The sequence below is a fragment of the Miscanthus floridulus genome, chromosome 1, assembly GCF_019320115.1.
Source record: "Miscanthus floridulus cultivar M001 chromosome 1, ASM1932011v1, whole genome shotgun sequence".
In the NCBI taxonomy this organism is placed as follows: domain Eukaryota; kingdom Viridiplantae; phylum Streptophyta; class Magnoliopsida; order Poales; family Poaceae; genus Miscanthus; species Miscanthus floridulus.
Window position 1 is genome coordinate 176,111,562 of NC_089580.1, and position 25,150 is coordinate 176,136,711.

A 25,150-nucleotide genomic window follows, 5' to 3' on the forward strand; every position below is an offset into this window, starting at 1 on the left:
ATTGGAATGTGCGTCCAACTATCGTAAATATGTATTGACATTATCATAAATTAGTATATAAAATTATCGTAAATAGAGGTGGCTACAGAATAACTTATTTTGTAGCTGGCTACTGAATATACTCTCTCTCTCTCTCTCTCTCTCTATATATATATATATATATATATATATATATATATATATATATATATATATATATATATACACACACACACACACACACACGATAGTTGGGTTACTATAACACATGGGGATATTTACCGTAACGTAATAGTAAACCACTTAGTAAGGAGTTACTATAATTTCGTAAATTAACATAGTAATTATCGTAACTCAAAGTGGCTACAGAATAAGTTATTTTATAGCCAGCTACAGAGTATATATATATATATAGAATAACTTGCATGAAGCACTTGCCTATAAAGCAAGAAAAAAAGGTACATGTTGGACATCCACTAGCCTTCTTTCTTTTTGATTTGAGAATTATCCACTAGCCTATATATCTCTATTATTACTTGACATGGGCCATGGGCCAGGGGCCATGGGCCGGCCTTATTATAACCCTACTGAGTACCTACCCCCAAACTCTTTTTGGACCATCATCCTCTTTGCTCTGTCTATACATCCTTCTATCTTGTTTTTAGTATATCAATCACAATCTACATACATACACACGAACCACAACCCTCAAAATGCAACGAAAATTTGTACTGCCTCTCAGCCTCTGTACCCGGACCGCTACATTGTGCTCTCGGTCAAAACGCTGCGATGCCCTTGCTCGCCGGCGATCCGCTGGACCCTGATCGGGAGGCCCCTGGGGAAGTCGACGAAGGGGTAGACGAAGGCCTGGTCCGGCTCCGCCAGCTCCCACCGGAAGTTGAGCACCAGGTGGTGCAGGAAGATGGCGATCTCCAGCTTGGCCAGCTCCGACCCGGCGCACAGACGCGGCCCGCCGCCGTACGGCATGAAGCTGCTCGGCGCGTTGCTCTGCAACAACAGCAGCAAGATTAAACACCTGCGATGGGAGAGCATGATCGATGAAAGAATATACGAGTAGTCGCGAACTCGCGATGGACAGAGGATAATCCTTGAGGAGAAAAAGAGCAGTTTCTAGAAAGACACACGACGGGCTCATCATCTCATCGGTGGAACGAAGGAGGAGATGGATCGTTGCTGCCACGACCACGATCGCCACTGACATTCACAGCCACGCCGATCGTCTGAATCTACTACGGGCCTACGTGCGCGTCGCGTCCGAGAAATTGACGCGGGATTATATTTCCCATCAACGGTTTGCGACGGACATGATAAGAAAAAGACGCGTTGGCGACGGGTGGAATGGATTCCGAGCAGAGCACTCGCACTGCCTGGATTCCAAGCACCCAATAACGTGGCGTTCGTTTTCAGTTTGGACCATGCTCTTGGAGTCCCTCATTCGGCATGAACCCAGCCGCCTCCGCCTCCCGTCGGAGGAAGGCAAATTAGGACGTCTCTTTCGATCTGACCGCGCGAGATCGAGCGCACGTGTGCGCGCCGGACATTCCCTTTCACGTCAGCTCCATGCCATGCCGCCCCTCTCATCAATAATCGAGGGTGCTTTGGCAGTTTGGCCGGATACTCTTCACTCTTCAGAGGTGGCATGGCACATGCATCTCATGCGGCTCCTTTTTGAGATCAGATTCTAGCGAGCAAGACGTGAATGTTAGAGTCGGATTCGCTGGCTACATGGAGCCCGAGAGGCCGAGACCGTACAGTACGTCATGCTCATTGCTCGGATATTTTCTTTTCGATCAGTGATCGACGTTCATCGACATCTACTATCAGTACTATTCAACTAGTATATGTTCATGATCATGATGAATTTACGTTGCAGAGCTAGCTGGCACTGACCTTCCATCTCCACGGGTTGAACCGGTTGGGGTCCTCGTACAACGACGAATCCAGATGCACCGCCGCTAACACCGGCAGGATTTTCCACCCCCGTGGTATGTCGTACCCTTCATTTTGACAGAGCGAGACAACATGCATGCAAGCAGAGAAACGCTCAGTACATCATGTCGTTTTCTGAATGTGTGTGATCGAGGATTCAGATATAAAATCGCGAGCTTAGGCTTCTAGATTAAAGTTACCATTGTAGTGCACATCTCGGATGACCTTCCGGTGCAGGAACCTGACCACGTTGCCAAGCCGCAATGTCTCGTTTATAACCTGCACGACACAGAAAGAAACTGTTAATAAAAGGAAAAGAAGAAGAAGAAGGTCCATTTTCTACGGTTTTCAAGTGCTTCTAGCAGCTGTATGACGAGGCACTTGACATTTAATGGTTTGTTTTAAGGCCCGGGACGAGCTTTCAGCAACTTATTTAGAGTTCTGTTTTGTTTAGACCTGAGCCTGACCAAGTGACACCCCTCAGTTGATTATTAGCTCGAGTGATGTTTGACACGGGTTCAGGTTTGTCCCGTTTGAACAGCGAGATACGGCACAGATACCTTCCTGTCGTATTATTGCGACACAAGAGCAATGTGTACTTCTCAGCGTATCTGGATTGTTGTGAGATGATGGGGCTGCCACCACTCTAAAATCTTCCAAAACTAAGAAAATATATATAATGAAGAACTCTGCTGGGAGATCAGAGCAAACAGACGCCATGCGCTCCAAAAGCAGCCAGCCAGCCCAATTATCCTGCACACCTTGGGTCTCCGTTCGTTCGAACATGACATTTCGAGAGGAGAAGTTGCTATCCTGTACCACGCAACCAGACGAGACGGTTTTGTGCTGGTACGACTTGGACGGGAGCTGGGCCAAGTAGCAAACAGCTAGCGGAGCGTACAGCGATCTCGCACTAGCACTGCTATGGAAGGAACGAACAGAACAAGGGGGGCTTACACATTGCGTGAAAACCATTTCCTTGTAGTCTTCCCAGCTCAATTTGGACGCCCCTCGTAGCCTTTGTCTCCTAGCAATCTCCAGATGCTCCTCCTGCAAGCCATATGCCATATAGTTTTTGTTTTTGACCAACATCTTGCCTACGGTACAAAGTTTGAAAATGACTAGTGAAAGTAGGTGCGTTGGTTCGAAATTGTACCCTGAGTTCTTGAACAGCCTTAGGGCATCCTTCAAGGAAGAAGATGGCGAGGGCCAGCGCCATTGACGAGGTCTCGTGCCCCGCGAAGAGCAGGCTCAGCAAGAGGTCCAGGATCTGTTCCTTTGACAGATTGGACTGTTTCAGAGCCCATCCAAGAAGATCATCTTCCTCCACACTTGACTTCTCCTTGCTCATTTTCTCAAGCCTGTTCTCCATCTTCCTCTCTATTACTCCAAGTATGGACGCGCGTGACTACATACAAAAGAAAAATCCCGGCAATTGTATGATGTGATTTTGAGATCAACAAAGCAAAACTTTTTTAGTGCAAAGTCCTCTCAAATATCGGAGATCAGTACTATATTTAGGTGTGTTGCCTAACTGCCATGTCTTCTCGCTCGTAGCTGTGTCTGTTTTTGAGAACATTGTGTCCTCTCATTCAGAAGTAAAATGACATGTAACTACCGCCAAATATGGATAGAGGGGGTTCAGTACCATTTTCTCTTCTCTCTTGTGTTCATATCCATCTAATCTAATTAATATAAAACAGAATCAAGAAAGTTTTATTTGGTTTTTTCCGGTATGGATTGGAGGATGCATGGGAATAATGATTGGCTTCAGCTAACAAAAAACAGCCTTTGCTATTTCATTGACTGCTAATAAGTGCATGCAAATTATGAAGCTGCTAATCACCAGCTTATTAACAATGTCAAGTATTAGTGTTGGTCAGCAGTTGAATCATGATAAATGATGGGGCTCTCACAACACATAATCATGTTAAGTTATGGAGACTTGATCATTGGCTTTCTCATCAATAGTCTACAAACTCCCTAAAAAAAAGAGTTAAAACTCCCCACATGGAATTGTATGATGCAAAGATCCTGTGAATAAAGCAAAGCATGCATGCCGCGGCTGGGAGCAATCACTAAAGTTCATTTGAGGGTGACCTCACAGGGACTGAAAAGCGGGCAGCATTTTTATGGGGCCATGAGTGACGTGGGGAGAAAGTATATATGGTATATAGCTAGGGAAAATAAAGAAAACAAGCTGCAAATTAAGCAGGCTTTTGATCTACTAAATCTAGCTGTCAGCTATGCAGTTAGGTGCATAACCTTCAAAAGAACTTCACCCAGGCAGCATGTGGCTATGCGCAAATGAGTGTAGAAATTAAAAAGCCTAACCTGTACTGTGTTCTAAACTGTTTTTTTTTCATTTTGTGGATGCATAAAAAAAAACACATGCTGATTGCTGAGGAGGTATGTATATATCCAAGTGCCTGTAGCAGGAAAGAGATGATCCACTGGTCTGTCTGATTGGACCTGACGCAGTAGGACGTGTGCATAACAACACAGGATCCTTGGACCATCCACAAATCTGAAACCCACACTGCTGGTGCTAGCTCCGGCCCCTACCGTGCCATGTAGTACATTAATGTGACCCGGACCTCCTCTTCTATATATTCAGCCTGTTCGCTGGTTAGTTTCTGGGCTGGTTTTGGCTGGCTGGTGCTGGTTTGTTTTGAGAGAAAAATACTATTGGCTGGCTGGTTTGGGCTGGCTGAAACCAACAAACAAACAGGCTGATTGATGCATGGACCACGCCCCTAGCTAAGCTAAGACCCCTACACACAAACTACCAAACAAAACTTTAACAACCTATCGCTCTCTTTGCACTAGCTTTCGTATTTTTGTTTTCTGATGAGAGAGTACCAAACAAAACGTTGACAGGCCAGTAGGGAGCGAGGCACATATAGCTATATATATCTGCCTACTAGTTCCTGTAGCTCTTCGCTCGTGTGCATCATATATTCAGATAGATAGATGGGCCGTAGCGGTTGTTGCGTGTAGCATCGTCTGATGAAACGTTAGTTGCCGCCGAATTTTTGGAAGCAACAAAAACCCGTGTGCCGCAGACGACTGCTGCTGACTGCAGAGTGCAGAGTCCAAGCAAGCAAGTCGATCCATACGCGCGCGCACGGGGGGTCGTGACTAGAGAGAGACGAAGGAAGGAAGAAGACGACGACCTACCTTGAGCGCCTTCCAGTAGGCCGTGCCCGGGAAGTTGAGCGGCGCTGACACGACGCCCTTCATGAAGGTGATGTACTCCAGCCGCAGCCGCTCCGTCTCCTCCTCGCCGGGGTCCATGCTCATTATGTTCTTCGCCATCAGGTTAAACGTGAACTGCACTCGAGCGTCATCCGGCGGCCGCGCGCGCACGACGAGCCCATACATCACCGGTTGTTAGCGTCGATCCTTTGCAAATTGCAATTGCATAGGCTACTGATCTGATTCTGATGTGGCACGTACATACGCGTGGAGACAAGCAAATAATTAAAGCGTCAGTCAGAAAGATGAGTAGTCCTACCTTCTTGGCTTGGTGCTGCGCGGAGAAGGTGCCGTCGGAGGGCGGCCATGAGCGGAGCACCAGCAGGGTGTGGCGCTCCACCTCCGGAAGCAGCACGGCGCGGAGGCGGACGGAGCTGAGGAAGTTGAGCGAGATGGCGCGCATCTCGCGGTGCGCGTCGCCCACCAGCACTAGCATGGACCACTTGCCCAGGATGCCGCCGATGCTGCGCGGGTAGCTGCACTCGAACAGCCGCCCCTCGTTCTGCAGGATGTAGCGGTTGAGCCCCGCGTCCACCGACACCACCGTCCGCTCCCCGAACAGGCTCGACCGGTATATCTTGCCGTACCTGCATGCACGTACAGGACACGCGTGGCGCCGTCGCCGCGTTAGCAAGATGCGCGATGCGTACTGCTTGCTGGCTGCATCGTGCATGTCGTCTGCACCGATATGATCGAGCTAGAGACGGCGGCGACGGACCGTGCGACATGCTGCTCCATGAAGCGGCCCACGGAGGTGGCCGGGTGGGCGCGGAGGTAGCCGAAGGTCTCGCCGAAGAAAGGCCATCCGAGGGCGCCCGGGGGCAGGTTCGGCCGCTTCTTCTTCGGCCGGCGCCACTGGTGGGTGCCGTCGCATTTGGCGACGGTGGTGGTGTACAGGGCGAGGAGGGCCAGCAGGATGAAGGGAAGGAAGAAGAGGAGCTCGCTGGTTATGGAGGCCATCATGGCGCCCATGACCGATCAGAGCACAGGTCTAGCTTTCTTCAAATTTATTTCCTGCCTGCCTCTGCCTGATGATCACTCTCGCCCGCTTCGTTGGTTTTTATGTCTGTGGAGAGAGAAAGAGAAAGAGAGAGAGGATGGGTTGGAGAGAGAAAGCGAGAGAGAGGATGGGTTGGAGAGAGGAAGGAGAGGGGCGAGCTAAATGAATGAAGCGCCTTTAGCTCTGGATTTCTCTCTCCCTCTGTCTCTGCAAGTGCAAGCTTTGCGCAAAGAAAAAAGAAAAAAAAAACTGGTAGGAGGAAGCTAGGCGCCCACTTCGCTCCCTCTGAGCTCTGTGGTTCCCTTATATAAGTTTTCGAGAGGTGGCTGTGGGCAGGGATGAAAACGAATAGGACACGGACGAATATCACCGATATTACATTTGTTTTTATATTTCTGTTCAGATTTGGATTCAAATATGGATAGTGTTAATTATGTCGGATAGAATACAATTGGATATCGACATCATAAATATGCGATTTGAGTATTCGGATACGGATACGGTATCGAATGTTGGATATCCGGACTCGGATATGAACAGATCTCAACCCCTCTAAACGAATTCGGTTTTGAATACGGTCGGAAAATATCCGTACCGTTTTCGTCCCTAGCTGTGGGGGCTCTTTAGCCAGAGATTTATTTTTGGTGCGGCACAGGGAGTAGAAAGTAGGGTCGGTGCATCTAAACATCCGATGTTTAGTTTCTCATGCTTCCCGACTGAAATCAGGGATTTATAAGTTGTGAATGTGTACGTATGATGAACACACGATTTGACTCGTCGACGACAGCCAGCGTCCAACCAGGTGGTTGCTGCGGGATGAGAATCATGAGCTCGAGCCCATCAAATATATATGCTGGTCAGGTCCGATCGGATTAATCGAGCAACAGCCCATAATCCGACCTAACGAAAAATACAAGAAAGCTCAATTCGTAGTATTTATTTACTTTGCATCACCCTTTATCTCTAGGTTGAGGACTGCTTTATATACCATCAAAAACTAAGCTCGGTTGCCCATATTGCTGGCGACGTCTTCTTAGTCCTATGTATGCAGTGCATTTAAACTCGTATATAGGCAGAAATAGTATCTTTTTCTCTGTTGCATGGAACCAAAGAAGTAACGGAAGTTTAGGTAGTGTTTGGTCGAGCGGATCACGTGGGATGGGTTGGGGCGATCCAGGGATCAACTGATGTTTATATGAGGGGCAGCTGGGGGCGGGTTCATCCTTGAGCGGTATATTCCGTTCAGATTCGAGGCAATCCCGTCCCACGAAATCAAGGGGACAGGGACGTCCCCGCTACACGGCGTGGCCTCCGTCTTCATGGCTGTGGCTATGTGGGGCGCAGGGGAGCGACCGAGCCTGGGGCAGGCAGCTGAGGAGCTGGGGCGGCCAACGGCGCACTTGGGACGACAGGGTAGAGGTCCTTGGGAAGGCCGGCGGTGCACCTGGGACGACGAGGCGGAGGCACCTAGGGTGGCCGAAGGTGGCACCTGGCGCGACCGGCGGCCGCGCCCGTGATGGCACCTGGGGCAGGCGACGGAGGCACCTGGGGCGGGCGCAAGCGTCCCGTGCAGACGTGGGGAAGAAGATAAGACTGAGGTTGGCATGTAGAACCCACGACTAAAATGGGAAGAAAATAAGGCCGTTGCCGTTGCACTGAAGCTGACGGTGTTACAAGTTCTCCCATCCTCCATCTCATTCATCCCTTCTACCAAAGAGAAAACAGAAATCATCCCATCATCTAAACCAAACGGATAACAAGAACTATCCCATTCCTAAAAACTAGGTTGGCTCCATCCCATTCCACTGCGTCCCTGAACCAAACACTACCTTAGAGGAAGAACAGGGGGATGCACCTTCTCCCACCTGCCCTAACTCTACCAACTTTAGCCCCTTCTCTAGCGGCTGTCCAATAGCTCTCTCTTTTTTATCACAAAAAAATTCCATTTCCCCTCAAATAAAGGAGGAGTTGCATCGTCCCTAAATAGTGTTGGGCTCACAACAACTGCCATCTTCCTCCTCCCGCATCCTCTATAAATTTTGCTTTTTCCATCTTAGGGCGTTTGGATGCATGTGTATCCACTTCAATCCACATGTGTTGGAGTGGATTGGAATAGAACTTAGTTTAATTCCACTCCATACACTTCAACGCATGTTGATTGAAATGAATACATGCACATCCAAACAAGCTAGGCGCATATATAGGTATACGCATAGCGCTGAAGAATTCCTACAGACCAAGTCTACCCAAAACTTATTATTCATTTTGGGAACCAAGATCGATACTCCATACTAGGTCAATTCAGGTATATACAGAAACACACAGTACTGATTAATGAATGACCTATATTATTTAGGGCCCGTTTGGAAGCGCTCCCGGACCGGCTCCGGGAGCTGTTTTACGACTCCTGCTGCCAAACGGGTGTGAGGACATCAGCTCCATAGGAGAAGTCCTGGAAATTGCGCTGAGACAGAGCGAAGATGGGAGATGGAGCCGAAAAATCGAGCTTCCCTCGGCTCCCTGTCAGATGCGTGGGCCCTGGGCGAGTTTGCCCTCGGCATGCGTGGGGAAGACGGGGCATTGTCTTGACATGCATCCAAACAGGCCATTGAGAAGGATCCGTCGGGTCGGGCTGCGCGGGCACGGTTGTCCGGGGGGGCGCGGCCGTCTGGAGGCACACCGGCCACGCGCTCGCTTGGGTGTCAGAGCGACGACGAGGTGGAGCCGTGGAGCACGACCGCGCGGCGAGGAGGAAAGGGGCACGGTGGCCGGCGCAACTGGGGGAGGAGGAGGAAGGGGCGCCGACAGAGACCAGCCGAGCCACGGCGCACTTCCTAGCGACGGCGATGGAGATTGGGAAGGAGAGTGTGGCCGCGTGATGAGGAGATAAGGTTGAAGGAGATGCGGTCATGCGAATGCGGTGGGATTGCGTATGGCTACGACGGTGTGGGGAACCAGATAACATTAGAAAAGAAAAGAAAAGAAAATAGAAAAAGAAAAAAGAAAAAGAAAAAGAAAAGAGGGGTATTATGGACATTTTGTCATTTTAGACTAGCAGACGAAGCTGTTTTGCCAAACGGTATGAAAAACTGATTGAGCTCCACAACTGAATCTGCTCCACAAGTTAAGCCATAACTGAAGCTGTTTTAGTTGAAGCCGAAGCTCTACCAAACGGACCATATCATTGCATAACCACTTCTACTGTTGCATGGACGGCTGCAAAAGGAATGATCCAGCAGGTCAGAACAGTACCTCCAGATCAATCTAATTCCTGCTATCTGATAGTGTTCAGTATTCAGGAAAAAAGCCAAAGCCCAAAGGTGGTTGGGCGATACATTTACTGAGGAACGTTTAATATCACATCTCCTGGCGAAGCTATTGATTTATCAATCTAAATCCTATAGAATGTCCGTATCATCTGACATGTAAATAGTTTACGCGGAACTATAATTTATCAGAGCTTGTCAGATTAGCCAAGATACCATGAATGAACCGGGCGGTATGAAAAACTGGCCCCGTCTTGGTTGGGCTTCTTTTTTCGGCCGGAACAGTATTTTTTTCTCACAACAATTCAGCCGGAACAGTATTTTCAGCCAGTTTTAGTCAAGTTTCAGATCAACGAATGGGCCAGTTTTTCAACCAGAACAGTATTTTTTCAGCCAGTTTCAGACCAAGTTTCAGACCAGCTAAGTTTCAGATTCAGCCGGAACAGTGTTTTTCAGCCAGTTTCAGCCACTCTCCGGTCTGCACGAAAAAAAACTTCTATGATTTATTTGTATGTACGTAGGAATATAAAATGAATATCGAATTATTTTGAAGTGTCAAGAACCAATTAAAAATTTCCAATTCAAATACCCTTTTCTATATAGAATGTAAATTAAAATGTCGCACTAGAAGCAGAGAATTGAAACAGTAAACAACATTTAGCAACGTAAGACTAGGCCCTCTTTGGCAGGGCTCCAGCGGCTCCGGCTCCCGCCCCTCCACACTTGTCGACCGCCCATGGGCCGACAGGGGCTACTGTTCACCGGAGCCATTTTTCTCTCTCCTCATTTCCTCTCTCACAGACAGAGGCGGAGCCGGAGAAGCTCGTTTTTCGGGCTCCGCGGCTCCGGCTCCGCCTGGCACGTGGCACATATCGGCCCATGGGCAGCCGACAGGTGCGGGAGCCGGAGCCGCCAGAGCCCTGCCAAAGAGGCCCTAAGCAAAATAATGCGCGCTCACTAAAAGAGATTCCCCCACATCAATGAGATGCTAGCATATAACAGTATAAATATAAATGTATTGTGGAACATGAATACTAAGCTGCTGCTCTGTCAAGGGCTTGAGCAGTTGAGCTTTTGGAATATGTTCAAATCCTAATAGTGTTGGAATTAAATATCACCATCTTTCTACTGATTCCAGCTCAATAACGAAATCGAGTGGCTCCGGAGCTGATTGATTGGTCATGTTCATGCAGCATTGATAGTCTTTTCGGTGTATGAATGGCGGAGATGGCCCCTGGCGTGAGGGAGCATGGAACTGAAATGATCAAAAGGAGGGGCCTGGACCCAGATTTCCAGATAGGCCAGCATCATTGTTAATTTGGTGCCACGGGTAGATGATTAAGGTGAAGTTTACTGATAATTTTTTAAATGCTATACATAATTAAGTGGCTGTTGCATGCTGTGTGGTCCCATCTAATAATGGTGTGGTGTTGTGTACCTTTGAGGATTGACAGAGTTGCAAAATAGCATATGTTGCACAGGCTCAAACTAACAAAAATCATGGGAAGAAAATAGATTCATAAAAAATAGTAGTTCCTAGATACCATTAACTCAGTTTTCAGAGAAGGATTTGCCAAGGTATACCAATCGATATATAGTTTTTTTTGTTCAATATAGACCGTCCTTATTAGGCCCTATTTTGATCCCATGATCTAAAAATTAGTTGGCTAAAGTTAAGAGCCAAATAATATACCACTTTAGCTCATTTATGTGGGTTAATAAACTAATGATTTTTTTTATAAGAATGGCTAAACTTTAGACCATCTGTTTGGAGCCACAAGAGCTAAATGTTGATTACATGCCCAAAAGACAATCATGACCCATTAGAACGCTAATGGGCCTTTAGGGTAAAAGCTCATTAATGGAGGTCTGAGGCAATGGACTAGGGTTGGTTGACACTCCCCGCGCCGTTGCTGCTACCACCGCCTTTCTCCCTAGGGCTGCAGGCACCCAAGCCGCCATTGTCGCTCTTCCTCTCGCTGCGCGCGCGGTGCTAGCACACCGGCGTCGCGTCATTTCATCGCCGCACATGTGGATACCGTGGAGGCGCTGCTGAGGTGTTGATCGGGCAGCGAACGTGAGGTGCATGGGCGGACGTGTCGCTGCTGCTGGTATGCGAGGACGTACGACTACTTCCACTATATCGATGCGTATGACGTTTGGGCTGCTCTAACTCTTCGAGCGGTAACTGTCCATGGTCCTCTACTCCATGTTATCTTGGTTGAACATGGTAGATGTGCTAGCATAGCACATCTATTTCCCTATACTAAAGTAATATAAAGTTTAGTGGCTAAATTTTAGGACATGAATCTATACAAGGTTTTAGTCTTACCTACAACATTCTCGGTAGAGATGACGGCGGAGGGTCATCTTTGGAAAAGACTACAGCTTAGGTAAGATACCACTGACTCCAAAAGTTACACAAACTTCGAGTTGAGGCAAAACTAAGGTGTTTAGTGAGGCATATTGTTCACTTTATTTTAGCCCCCCCCATAGAATCTAGACTGTGCAAGAATCAAGGACTCGGAGCACTCCTAAAGACTTCTCAATTTTTTATATTAACATTTAGTAATATTGTATCGAATAGTTTGTCCGCTAAATAATTTTAATAAAAAATTCAACAATAAAGTTTTAGATCTTGTTATAGTACATCTTTCCATCCTAGAATTTTTGAATAGTTTGGCCGCAGTTTTAGATCTTGTTATAGGACGTCTCTCCATCCTAGAATTTTTGAATAGTTTGGCCACTAAACAATTTTGGTATAGTGTGTGTCTCCATCCTAGAATTTTTGAAATTTTGAATCTCAAAATCTGAGAACTTAAACGAATGTTTGAGACTCTAAACGACTTTAAATAACAAACTTATCAACTATATAAAGTTGTAGACACATTGACCACTACAACTTTGGAATGAACCAGGTTAACATCCAAGGTTGTTTAGAAATTGTAAAAAAAAACATATGAGAACTCAAAAACATATATTTGGGACTCTAAGCGATTTCAAATAAAAAACATGTTAACTACAAATATATAGATCGCGGCGAGAACTACAATTTTGGTCTAGACCATGTCAACATCCGAGATCATTCAAAAATTCTAAATTTTGAATTTTAAAATCTGAGAACTTTAAATTAAAATGTCACACTCTAAATATTTTCAAATAAAAACTTGTCAACTATAGTACATAGATCGATCTCATTGAGTCCTACAATTTTGATATAAAGTCCATCTTTATTCGACTTTATATGCAAAAGATATTATTTTTTATAATTATTTATAGAGACGAGCATCTTAAGACATGTGTTTCTATTATCGATATACATAGACGTCACACTTAAGAGACGGTCACCTTTGTTTGTAATTATTTTCAGATGTAGTCATACTTAAGGCGGTTGTTTTTTGGATTGGCTCTGTAAATGCATCAACCGCCTCTACCAATCACTAGATATTTTAGGATACAATGACACTTTTTTATCGCCTCTGTTAATAAAAGAGCATGTTTCCTAAAATTGTTTTTGTACCACATTGGCCACTTGGTTTGTCACGTTGTCACGCATTGTCTTCTTTTATGACTTGGTGCCCGAATATAGCATTTTAGAATTCCCCACGAATATAGAGCATTCTTAGCTATTATTGTTTTCCATATATATCCTCTGAAAATTGGGTGGTACAGTTGGATCATAGATTTAACCTCGGATGCCTGGGAATGTCATTGTTAGCGAATACAACATCAACCTTGACCTCAGGGTAGCAGGCAAAGTAACTTTATATTGCAAACTGAGTATAGCTCATCTTGTATTCTAGTTAGATTCTTTGAGGTGGAATCTGTCTATTTGGGTTTAGTTGTTTACTTGATGTGGTTACTAGTATTTTCTAGATTTATTATAAGACTTAATGTCACTATTCTTTTAGTGGTTGACGTATTCATCGATAATAAGGAGTCTGTGATGACTTCGTCAATCTTTATCAGCCTTTCAAAATTCTCATTGAGTAAAGTGTGTACTCATACATTCATAGGATTGGGGTGGATGTGCATGGTTCAGTGGTATATAGTGTCTTGCAAACTTGTCAACATGCATGAGTAAGCCAGTGCTGGGGCACTAAAGGTGGTAGAGCCAGAGCTAATAGTGACTTAGGGCTATTGGACATAGCTTCATCTTAGATATGCAAATTGGATTTATAATTTATAAACTTCATTAGATATTTGAATATTTACGTTAACGTCCTGTTCTTCAGCAGTACTTTTCAGTGAAAGAACAGTGTTTTTCTCTCATAAGAAATCAACATCAGCATCAGCATCAGTCAAATTTCAGCAAAACAAACAGGGCCTATATTTAAACTATAAATAAAATTATCTGTTTTAATGCTCTCTTTTTTTTCAAATCGCTGGGATCTAGATTAGATCAGTAGTATATAAACTAAATAAAAAATGATTGAAATATATAAATTTAGTTTTAACTATAAATAAAATGATTTGGACTAATGCTCTTTTTCTCTTAATTATAATATAGATGTAAACACTCGTATACATGAAGACGGATGTCATCATATATTCTGTAATAAATTCAGAAAAATACGAGCGCTCATATTAAGTTGATGACTTGATTTAGATAAGCCAATCGTCTGATTCAATCACAAAGAGTCAAAACTAGTTTTTTTACTAACTTTTTTTTTTTTGTTATGCACTTAAATATACACTATATCTAACCTAGGGTCGGTGCGAGTCGATCACCGGTCCATGCTGAGCATTGACCGTCCTACTAGATTTGTGACCCCATTTTGTTTCTTTACACTTGCTTACGAAAACGATACCCAGATTATTATCCGGCGGAATCACCGGTCCGCCCGGCGCGCTAGAAACAAAGCCGGAGCGAAAGTGGCGTTGGTGTGCACCTCCGGCGAGTGACGTCCCCTCCGGCCAAGGGGATACGATATGACCAAGCACCCGTTCGTGGAGCCCCTGCCCACTGGCAACTCGACACGTGCAAAGCTAACGATACGAGGCCCGGGCCCCACGGGACAACCACTGTATTGTTCGCTCGACTGATAAGACATGACTGAAAATACTGTTGGCTGATTTGTTATGAGAGAAAAATACTATTAGTTGGCTAAAAAAGTATGGCTTATAAGCCCAGCGAACAGAGCGCACACGCGTGGTGATGTATGTTGGTCGTGTCGTGCCATCAATGATTCAATTTAAAGAGGATGGAACCCGCACCGGACTGGACTAAGGGGGTGTTTGGATCATGTGACTAAAATTGAGGAGGTATGTTGGAAGGATGTTGTATGGGGTATTCAGATACTAATAAAAAAACAAATTACATAATCCGTCAGTACTCCACGAGATAAATTTTTAAGCCTAATTAATCCATCATTAGCATATGTTACTGTAGCAAAATATTATCAAATCATGGACTAATTAGGCTTAAAAGATTCGTCTCGCAAATTAGTTGTAGATTATGTAATTAGTTTCATAATTAGTCTATATTTAATGCTCCAAGCATATATCCAAATATTTGATAGGACAACGACTAAAATTTATGAGGACACCCAAACACCCTCTAACTTTTTCTCCCTGTTTTGCTTCACAGTGCCTCTGGTCGCATCCATGGAGCCCACCTCGCTGGGACTTTGGTACTGGTAATTTTCTCCACAGCAAGGCTATTGATAAAGAAGACAACTTTGATCGGTCAAGCTACTGTATCATGTCACTTGTTTATAAAGTTATCGTACTCTCATCATAAGGATAATGCACGAGCTAAATGTAGGCTAATTAGTTAGATTTTTAAAGGTAGAACATGTCCACCTTGAGTTTTGGTTGTTTGTATTTTTGAAAAGTTAATTCTAATAACTCAACGACACTATCTTTTCAATAATAGATGACCTGTCACTCAACAAAGATGTGTCTATAATAACTTTGTCACTCAAGATCTAACTTAAGGCTCGATTGATGCGGCTCTCGCACTGGCTTCTTCATCGGCTCCGCAGGCGGAGTTACGCTAAATACCCTCACGTGGATGAGCACAGCATAATAGGGAGCCGAAGCCGTTTTCGCGTACGAACTTGGAGTCGTGAAATCTGGCTTCGCCGAAGAGCTCCGGCTCTAGCCGCGGAGCACGAGCGGAGCAGCCACACCAAATGGGTCTTTAGTCTTTCGGAGGTTCTCAAGCGAAAGGATGAGGATACGTGTGTTGCGAGCATCTACGAGTCTTTTCTAGGGTTGTCAGGGAAGGATAAAAGATACAAGTATAATACAAAAACACCCAATGTTTAGGACTTTATTTGTGTTATCTCTTAAGAACTTGGAGCCAATGAATTGTTGTATACATTGTATCTATGATAATTGATAATGACCCAAAGTTTATGCATGGTTTCATGGCCATAAACATCAAGCACAAACTGTATGTTTGTAAAGATCGATAAATTGTTTGTTCCTTTCTTCGGTTCATATGCTATATTGTCAGGAAAGATATGTGGCATTAATTTAAAGAAATGTGCATGACGTAGATATAGCGCCCTGGAAACATCGTAAGCAACAACGAAAATGAAGTGGCAGTTGTTTTTCCTTTTTACATTTGTTTTAGTAAGTAAAGGATGACCAAGCAAATCTGCAGTATACTCTGTTTTCTATCCAGCACGCTGCATAACGGATTTGAAGTGTTTTCTTGTTACAACCCCTCCTAAATGGTCCGAATTCTGGTTGGGCCGAGGCATGGTAACTGTAGGCGTAGGCTGTGCCCGAGACTGTAGCTACGGACACTGTAGCAACGAGGTGAGACGGGTCAAGATTGGGTACTGTAGCAGCGAAGTACTATTCACACGAGTTCCTGTATTGTCATGGGACACTATACAACTAGACTTTAGTCTAAACTGTGAATCCTAGGACGGCCAGATCGACTTAAATAGCCAGGTCAAGGACTTCTAGTAACCGTCGGTTGACTGTTTTGTGCGAAGCGAGGACGAAAACGTAAGCGGGTTACTACGTAGGTGGAGCCCACCCCTCGACAGAGTGGGCCTGTGCCGTGTGCTGGGCCTGGGGTGTTACAAATCCTTTAAACAGTGCTTCGTAAGATGTTTGCCTCCACACTTCTCACATATGGGAGCTGACAGTTTGTTGGGACTGGTTTATATGGTGTTACTTGGCGACGTGCTCGTGTCTGTTGCATCATGGGTCTTTGATCAAACCTTGCTTTTTTCCTTCTTTCTTCACACTGAGGATGCTCATCTTCAAGTACTATGGCCCTATTGCTAGGCCCAAGTTTAGTGAGGGAGAATGATGAGAAGATATAGGTGCCCTCGGCAGAGTGGGCCTGTGTCGTGTGCTGGACCTGGGGTGTTACAAATCCTTTAAACAATCCTTCGTAAGATGTTTGCCTCCGCACTTCCCACATATGGGAGCTCAAACCTGGTAGTTTGTTGGGACTGGTTTATATGGCGGTACTTGGCGACGTGCTCGTGTCTGTTGCATCATGGGTCTTTGATCAAACCTTGCTTTTTTCCTTCTTTCTTCACTCAACTGAGAATGCTCATCTTCAAGTACTATGGCCCTGTTGCTAGGCCCAAGTTTAGTGAGGGAGAATGATGAGAAGATACAGGTGATCAAAGAGCGACTCTGGATTACACAAAGCAGACAAAAGAGCTATGCTAACAAAAGGCATAGAAAACTAGAATTTGTACCTGGAGATTTTGTGTATCTGAAGGTATCACCAATGAGAGGAGTTCGTCAATTTGGAATAAAAGGGAAGCTAAGTCCTAGGTATGTTGGGCCATTCAAAGTACTAGAGCAGAAAGGGACATTAGCTTATCAACTTGAATTGGCCATTCAGCTTTCCAAAATACATGACGTATTCCACGTCTCACAATTAAAGAAATGCCTGAGAGAACCATCTGAACAACTTCAAGATCTAAATATCAAGCTGCAGCCAGACTTGAGCTATGAAGAGCGCCCACTAAAAAATACTAGAAGTTGAAGATCGACAACTGAGGAGGAGAAAAATCCGATTCTGCAAGGTGCAATGGAAGAACCACTCTGTCCGAGAAGCAACATGGGAAAAGGAAGAAGATCTACGCAAAGCTTACCCCAACCTCTTTAAGTAATTTTGATTTTGAGGACGAAATCTTTCCTAAGGGGGGAGGATGTAACGACCCACCATTTTAGCTCACAGTTAATCATAGATAAGTGCACAGTAAATGGAAATCAATTACAACAAGCTGGGCAATTTAGTACACTTTGATATTAAAATGCATAAATCAATTATTAATTCCTGATGGTGTTTAGGTATACTTGTAGACCAAGTTCACTCAACAAAAGAATTCAAGCCAGCATTCTTTTGCATATTTAAGTACACTCTAGTACACTCATCACTATGCCTACAGTTCACAGTTGGTACACATGAGGTGTAGCCATGCCCTTCTAGAAAAGAACCAACCAATCAACTAGTAGTAGCTCACCAACACAGTGAATTTCTTTGACTAGGCCATGACTGAGATTAAAATATTTTAGGAGAGCTAGAGTAGTAGTAGAGGAGGGGCTCAGTATAGGTGAAAGGGCCTTGCCTCCATCGAAGTAGCAGTCACTCAGTTCTAGGCCAGTTACCCACTTAGGGTTGAGAACTCCAGAGAATCACCTCGTGCACTCTTTGCTTGAGAAAAACACCAACTCTTCCACCAACACAAGATGGTGACTTGATCACCATGGAGAGCGACATGGGGTGAGAGGGGGGCTGACCAGGAGAGGAAGTCACCAGAGATCCCAAGTGCTTGCAAGCAACTCTGGAAGCACTTTTGAAGCAACCAAGACCTGTAAGAGAAGGAGTGAGTGTCTGAGGGAAATAAGCCTAAGATTGGAGCTAAACATCATCAAGATTAAGGAAGCGAGCTAAGTCAGGCGCAGGAACCTCCAGCGAACCAAACTGAGCCCGAGTTGAATCTTAACAGCTCAGGCAAGAATCCTTGATCATTCTCTCCTTGAGTTTTTATACAAAGTTTGAGAAAATAAAAGTAACCTGCATTAAATATTATTTTCTGAAATTGACTATGGATGGATGACATTTGAATTTGATGACATGGGGTTAGCTGATGGAGCAGCTAATTCCCTACTGTATATTTGGATGGAAAAGATTGGTAGGACTAATAACCAACTCTCACTTGTGTTATTAGGCCGTATAAATTCGTGTCAACCATGAACTCGTTTGGGACGAGCCAATTCTAGTACCCATGGAGTTGTTGTATAATCCCTATGGTAAGTGAGGAGAGGGTTGGATGATGAAATCGCAAATTAGGTGTCGATGAAGCACACCTAGGCCCATATATTAGCGCACGTGGATAGATGCGGATGTATAATTATACGAAATAGGGAAAGTTTGGTATCTTGACCATGAGTCGCATTGAAGGAAGTGTGATGGAAAATTGGTCAAGGTAATTGTGGCTAAAGTGATACAAACCTGCGCAGGGTAAAATCATGAATTCTTGTCATGTCTCTTGGATCAAAGGCTACGGAAACCTTTGGGTGGCTCTTTCTCAAGATACAAGTGATAGTAGTGTTTTTAAACTAAACTGACTTTTTCTACAAATGTTATTTTGAACAGCAAGATGATATATTATTAATCATTTTGAGATGACTAGATTGCATTGCATTGATATTTATATGTGAAAGGATCAAGATGCCCAAGAGGGGGGTGAATTGGGCTAATTCTAAAATTCTTTGCAATAATTAAACCCTACACTTAGCCCACTTCACCCCTTATGCCTAGAAAGTGATTCTATTGATCTACCGTATAAAAGTTTAGCGCCCTAAGTTTTAATCCTACTCTAGCATGGCAATTCTAAGAATGTAAAGATAAGAAATAAATTGCTCAAATGTAAATGCTTAAAGTATAGAGAGGAGAAGGAACGCGGCGATGTTTTACCAATGTATCGGAGAGTCGCCACTCCCCACTAGTCCTCGTTGGAGCACCCGCGTAAGGGTGTAGCTCCCCCTTGATCCACGCAAGGATCAAGTGCTCTCTATGGGCTGATTCTTCGACACTCCATCACGGTGAATCGCCCACAACCGCTTACAACTTGAGTTGGGTTATCTACAAGCTCCGCTGGATGATCACTAAACTCTCAATCACCACCAAGCTGTCTAGGTGATGGCGATCACCAAGAGTAACAAGCACGAACTCTCACTTGACCACAACAAGCCTAATGAGAAGGATAAATGTACACTTGCTACTCTCCTTGCACTAATGAGGCCTTAATCTTGGATTCTTAAATCTCAATCACCTCACTAGGCTCTTGCTCTCCTTAGCACTCTCAAGGGTGTTTCTCAGCTAAACAAATAGACAAGAGACCTCTCTTGGATGAATATAGGAAGTATTTATACCCCTCATTCAAAACAAACCGTTAGGAGGTTGAGTCAGCATTTTGTGGGATGACCAGACACTCTGGTCAGTTATCCCCGCCATAGAGCCGTTAAGTTGTGATCGGACTCTGACCAGCGTTCGGTCACAAAAACTGCTCTATGGAACCTTACTGATGTTGACTGGACGCTGGCACCTAGAGTACAGTCACTTCGCTGTTCAGCGTTCGGTCAGTTACCAGAACTTCACCAGCGTCCGGTCAGTACTAACCGAACGCGTCCGATCAGGAATTTCCTTCTCTAGAACCTCTCTAGAGTTGACCAGACATAGGAATCCAGCGTCCGGTCACTTTTCACTCAGCATTCGGTCACAACTAGATGGCTCCAATTGATCAAATGAACTGATCGGACTCACCCTTCAGTGTCCGGTCACAACCAGACCCGCGTCCGATCTGTCATTTGACCCTCCATTCACTTCTAACTCGAAATCATATGTGAGTGAAGTTTGCTCCAATTGATCTTAGGGCTACTCCTAAGCTACCTAGTGCTAGATTTGATAAGTGTGCACCATACCTAACCCACTAGACTCACCAAGGTCAAGCTACTTGTCTATACCCCCCTTAATAGTATGGCCAAAGGAAAAACAAAGTCCTAAACTACTCTAAGTGTCACTTCAATACCAAACAACACTTAGAACTAGTCTATCCTTAACCTTGTCGTCCATCCTTTAAAAACTAAAATAATTTCCATCGTATGGGCATGACAACCATGATTGCCCAATCAATTACCATTACCATGACCTAACTTAATTGCCTCTGCAAAACACACATTAGTCATAGTAATCTTATATTATCATTAATCACTGAAACCCAACTAGGGGCCTAGATGCTTTCAATCTCCCCCTTTTTGGTGATTGATGACAATACAACCTCGAGTATGTAAAAGAGATGAGGTTTTCAACATTCTTGGTTCATATAAGCTTTTGACAATAAGAGCAAAGGTGTTAGACATGCTTATATGACCCAAGCCAACATGGTGTACTCAATAGATATGAAATAAGCATGAGTACAAGAAATAAAGCTCATTTGAATCGGAGTAAAACGCGGAAGCAAAGCAAATAAGAATAATGAAGTGACATGACATATATATAGATCAAAGTAGAGAGCACACATGTCACATATCACATAAATATCACAATCACACGTATGTAGTTCAATGCTTGAAAGTAAACATAAATGCATAATAATGTATCACACATAAAAAGCTAAAAGTAATAAATCATAAACACCCCCTAGATATAGCGCTCCCCCTAGATCTAACATACTTGATCCCTGTCCCCCTTTGACGTCAAGCACCAAAATCTAAGGGTCGGTCGGTGGGGCAGGAGCAGACGAGTCGAGCGCTGAGGTGCGGTGAGCTATCTAAAACTATGTAGCATCATCCTCTGATCCAGAGCTCTGAGCTGTCTGACCCTCTATTGCTGGAAGTGAAGCTAAAGTGGTCTAAGTCTACTCTCGGACTGGCACGGCCTGTGACTCGGCAGGTATCACTATAGCAACTAGCTCTAATGATGCAACGGATGATGGGAGCGTCTCTATAGTCCTAGTAACTGGAGCAACTATGATAGGTGTAGGGACTCGTAGCTCTGGTGGTGTAGGCTGCCCTGTCAACTCATTGAAAGTAGCACCGAGGCTCCTAGAAACTAGGGTGTCAGTCACAAGCATAGAGGAACTCTAAGCCAGAGTGAAGCTCGTCACAATAGGCATGAAGTGCGGACCCTAGGCTATCATTGGCAAAGCAAACCACTAGGACACCTGCTCTATTGGTGAAGCAAACTATGTAGCTAGCTGTCCCTGACTCTGAAGCCCACTTGGCTATATAGTTGGAGTCACTGAAGTGGTGGCAGGCTGGCCGAGTTGAGGTGTAGATGGTGGTAGAGGAACCCTAATAGTAGTGACAACATGCTGCATAAATTCAAGTAACTGCTGCTGCATCAGGAGCTGCTGGTGCTGCATGGCCTCCTGCTGCTCTATGGCATGCTGCTATCTCTAAAACTTGTCCTATCTGGCCTGAACCTATGCTAGTGCTACTGCAGTCTCCTAGGCCTAGCGTGCCTAATCCTGCCTCATTCGCTCAAGAATAGCAAGGAGAGCAGGGTCTGTCTATGGTGGCTAGGGTGGAGCTAAGCTGGAGCCACCGGCCTCACTGTCATGTCATCGAGGAGGCATCTAAGGGATAGCCTGATAATCATCATCAGAACTGTCACTAGGGTCGCTCTCGACCATACCCTCCTACTGAGCATCTAGCTCCTCCTTTGTCACTACAACACCCCTAATGATCTCATCCTACTAGGCTACAGTCTCTGACACTTCTGGGCGACGGCGCAGCTGGCTAGGTGTCCTCACTGTACTATGGTAGAGCATCTGAGTCATGTTATATGGTGGAAACTGATGAGGACATCGCCACGCTGGACACACCAACGCCATGGTCTTCCCCAAGTTCCAATTCGTTCCCAACTCAGCTGCCACGTCGCCCTCGGATTCAGCAGACACGTCATCACTGTTTCGGTCATAACATCCTCATACGACATCGAAACGGGCCGTTCTTAGATGCGTTGGAAAGGGGACGACGCCGCCGTCGTTTTGGATCTGGTCCCAGCTCCAGAAGGTTCGTGGATCATTCTGTGTGACCACGGCAAGGTGCTGCGTCATCTATTTGGGTCAACTTGGCCATGTATCATGTCGAGCCTTAAGCCCAAGTTGTGGGCACCCAACCCTTGGCCGTCCCCAACCCTAGGTCGAGTCTTAGACTATAAACACAGCCGCCGCCGCTGCTACACAATTAGGTTTTGTTTAGAGTTTAGTTTTCCATCGAGGAACTGAATCGTTCATTGTAACTGTGGTGACAAATCCTTTTACAGTGATCCAGGGCCCCCATTCTTGATCTCCTCCACTGTGTTGATTAGTCCTTTGGAACTGAGTTCTTGAATCCTCTATTGATATCCGCGTCATTCATATTTACAATTTCAGATTGCGTGTTTTATCTTCTTGCTTGTGCTCTTCGATTCGCTTGTAGGAAAAGCCTTCTTGGCGAGGTCAATCAAGTTGTGCTTGGTTGATAACCAACGGAGCAGTGGTGTAATGGCTGCAGGGTTTGAATCATGTCTGATTTGAAGCCAGATCGCCAACGTCGAGATCTCCACAAATCGAACTTACCGGCTACCTCTCGGAAGATCGGGCCTGTACTCATCAATTGGTATCAGATATTTCAGGTTTACCGCGAGGTATAATCTCGTTTGCCTTAGATTCATATTTGTTCATTACCTAGAGTCCACAAAAAGCCCAAAAATATTTCAATTTCCGCTGTCCTATCGCCCTTTGTGCCTTTGCAATTTCGTTTCAGATTCGTGTTGTTGAGTTTGTGTCCGTGGTCGAGTCTTGTTGCTGGTTTAGGATTGTGTTCGTGGTCGTAGTTCAATTGCCCGTTGCTGTGATTTTATTTTCCGCCGCTATCCCATCCACCGTTCCCAAACAATAAGTCGAAGCCACCACATTACTCGACTTGCCCCGCTAGCCGCCTTGTGTAACTTCTCGCCGCCGCGCAAACCCTAGATAGGTTGTCAGCCGCTCTTATTTTGCCTGCATCGTAGCCCTCCTTACATCATCAGTCGAATACCTACTGCTGTGATCGATGTTAGAGTTTAGGGACGCTTTGCCCTAACTGCCGCCGCCATGTTGTGCCTCCCGGAAAACATACTTTGAGATACCTTCGGTAAAACAGGCATAACTTTTCGCTCGTTTATCAGAAAAATCTAAAATTTTTTATGCAGCTTCTTGACACCATTTGGACCCGACCCAAACTAGGCTTTGCCTTGTTTGGTTCCCTTAGAATTGCCAAAAAAATTCGGGAAAATATAGAAAAAAAATTGTCAAAGTTTTTGCACGCTTTTTAGAGAACGTGCTGAATTTCTGTAGACCACATCCCACCTCAGTTGTAGGTGCCAATTTTTGTGGTTGCATCTTTTGTGATCCTTGTTCAGAGAAAAGTATAAAAAATAGTAAAAAAAAGTTTGTTTCCTACTAGTGCCTTTTGGAAAAATCCGGGAAAAATTCAGGAAAAAGGAGAAATCCGGGCTATTTGCTTGTTCTGTGAGTTCTTTCGATCGTCCTTTGTTTTCACCTTGTTGCGCTATGTCTCGACACGTCTTAGCCAGCACCTGTGATTTGTACTTTAGATCCAGATTGAACAATTGCTACTCTGCACTCGTTAATTGCTAATCCTTGCTGTCATATTGTGTGCCTACCCATAGCTCTACATATTCTTCTCTCAGCACAGGTTTATCTTGCAACTGTTACCCACGCTCAACCACAGATTGCTTCACCACTTTGGTTTTGCTCCTGTTTGGCGTTGGTAAGAATACAGGCAAGACGATGGTAAGCCGCTTGTGATTTTGCATTCCACTTTCACCACCATCACCACCACATGTTTCCTTTTAGTTGATAGGGATAATATTTTGGTGTTGTCTTTTTCTATCTTCTAACCATGGCAGGAACTCCGACGGACTTCAATGAGTGCGTGTCCAAGGGCGAGCTTGCAACGTTCATGACTGAACAACGCAATCTTATGACCGAGCTGACGCGCAATGTGAACAATCTGGTCACTCACATTGAACAGCTTGAGCAACGCCCTCCACCTTATCGTGCTGATGATGAAGATGCGGACGCTTTTGGTGATGAAGATGCGTATGCTGACGGTGGTGCCCGTCGCTGCCTCAACTTCAATCGTCGTGGTATGGCAGGTCATAATCATGGTAATAATGATCCTTTTGCTAAAATTAAATTTAGTCTACCACCTTTTGCTGGTAATGTTGATCCAGAGGCATATTTAGATTGGGAGCTTGCTGTTCAATAAAAATTTGATTCTCATAATGTTCCTGCTGAGCATAGAGTTAGACTTGCTACTAGTGAGTTTACTAATTTTACTTTGTTCTGGTGGAGTGATCTTTGCAATGCCAATAATGCTGCTGCTGTGCCTCAAACTTGGAATGTTTTAAAGCAATGTATGACATCTCGTTTTGTTCCTCCTTATTACCAACGTGATTTACGTTTGAAACTACAAACTTTAAAACAAGGTGATAAAGGAGTAGAAGCATACTATCAAGAATTGCTTATTGGTTTAGCACGTTGTGGTATACATGAAGATGATCATGATGCTAGTGCTAGATTTTTTGGTGGTTTAAACCATGATATACAGAACATACTTGATTACAAAGAATGGCGCAATTTTTCCCAATTGTATCATCTTGCTATTAAGGCCGAACGAGAAGTACAGGGACGCAAACAACACCAGCCTTTCA

At 44.7% G+C, this 25,150-nt stretch overlaps 1 protein-coding gene across 1 annotated transcript; it reads right to left on the reverse strand.

Moving 5' to 3' along the window:
- Nucleotides 1–323: 323 nt before the first annotated feature.
- Nucleotides 324–6,455, reverse strand: LOC136549077 (steroid (22S)-hydroxylase-like). The gene is made up of 8 exons (XM_066540379.1): nt 5,906–6,455; nt 5,447–5,774; nt 5,110–5,262; nt 3,086–3,337; nt 2,887–2,979; nt 2,130–2,208; nt 1,891–1,997; nt 324–987 (listed from the first exon to the last, which is right to left on the reverse strand). Exons 1-8 carry the CDS (start codon nt 6,157–6,159, stop codon nt 739–741), a joined length of 1,515 nt encoding a protein of 504 aa, XP_066396476.1. The 5' UTR covers nt 6,160–6,455; the 3' UTR covers nt 324–738.
- Nucleotides 6,456–25,150: the final 18,695 nt, after the last annotated feature.

Coding starts and splice junctions, on each gene's coding strand:
- LOC136549077 (XM_066540379.1), bottom strand. CDS start 6,159: ATGGGCGCCATGATGGCCTCCATAACCAGCGAGCTCCTCTTCTTCCTT. Junction 1,998..2,129: donor CCGAGATGTGCACTACAATG/GTAACTTTAATC, acceptor GTCAAAATGAAG/GGTACGACATACCACGGGGG. Junction 988..1,890: donor TCAACCCGTGGAGATGGAAG/GTCAGTGCCAGC, acceptor CTGTTGTTGCAG/AGCAACGCGCCGAGCAGCTT.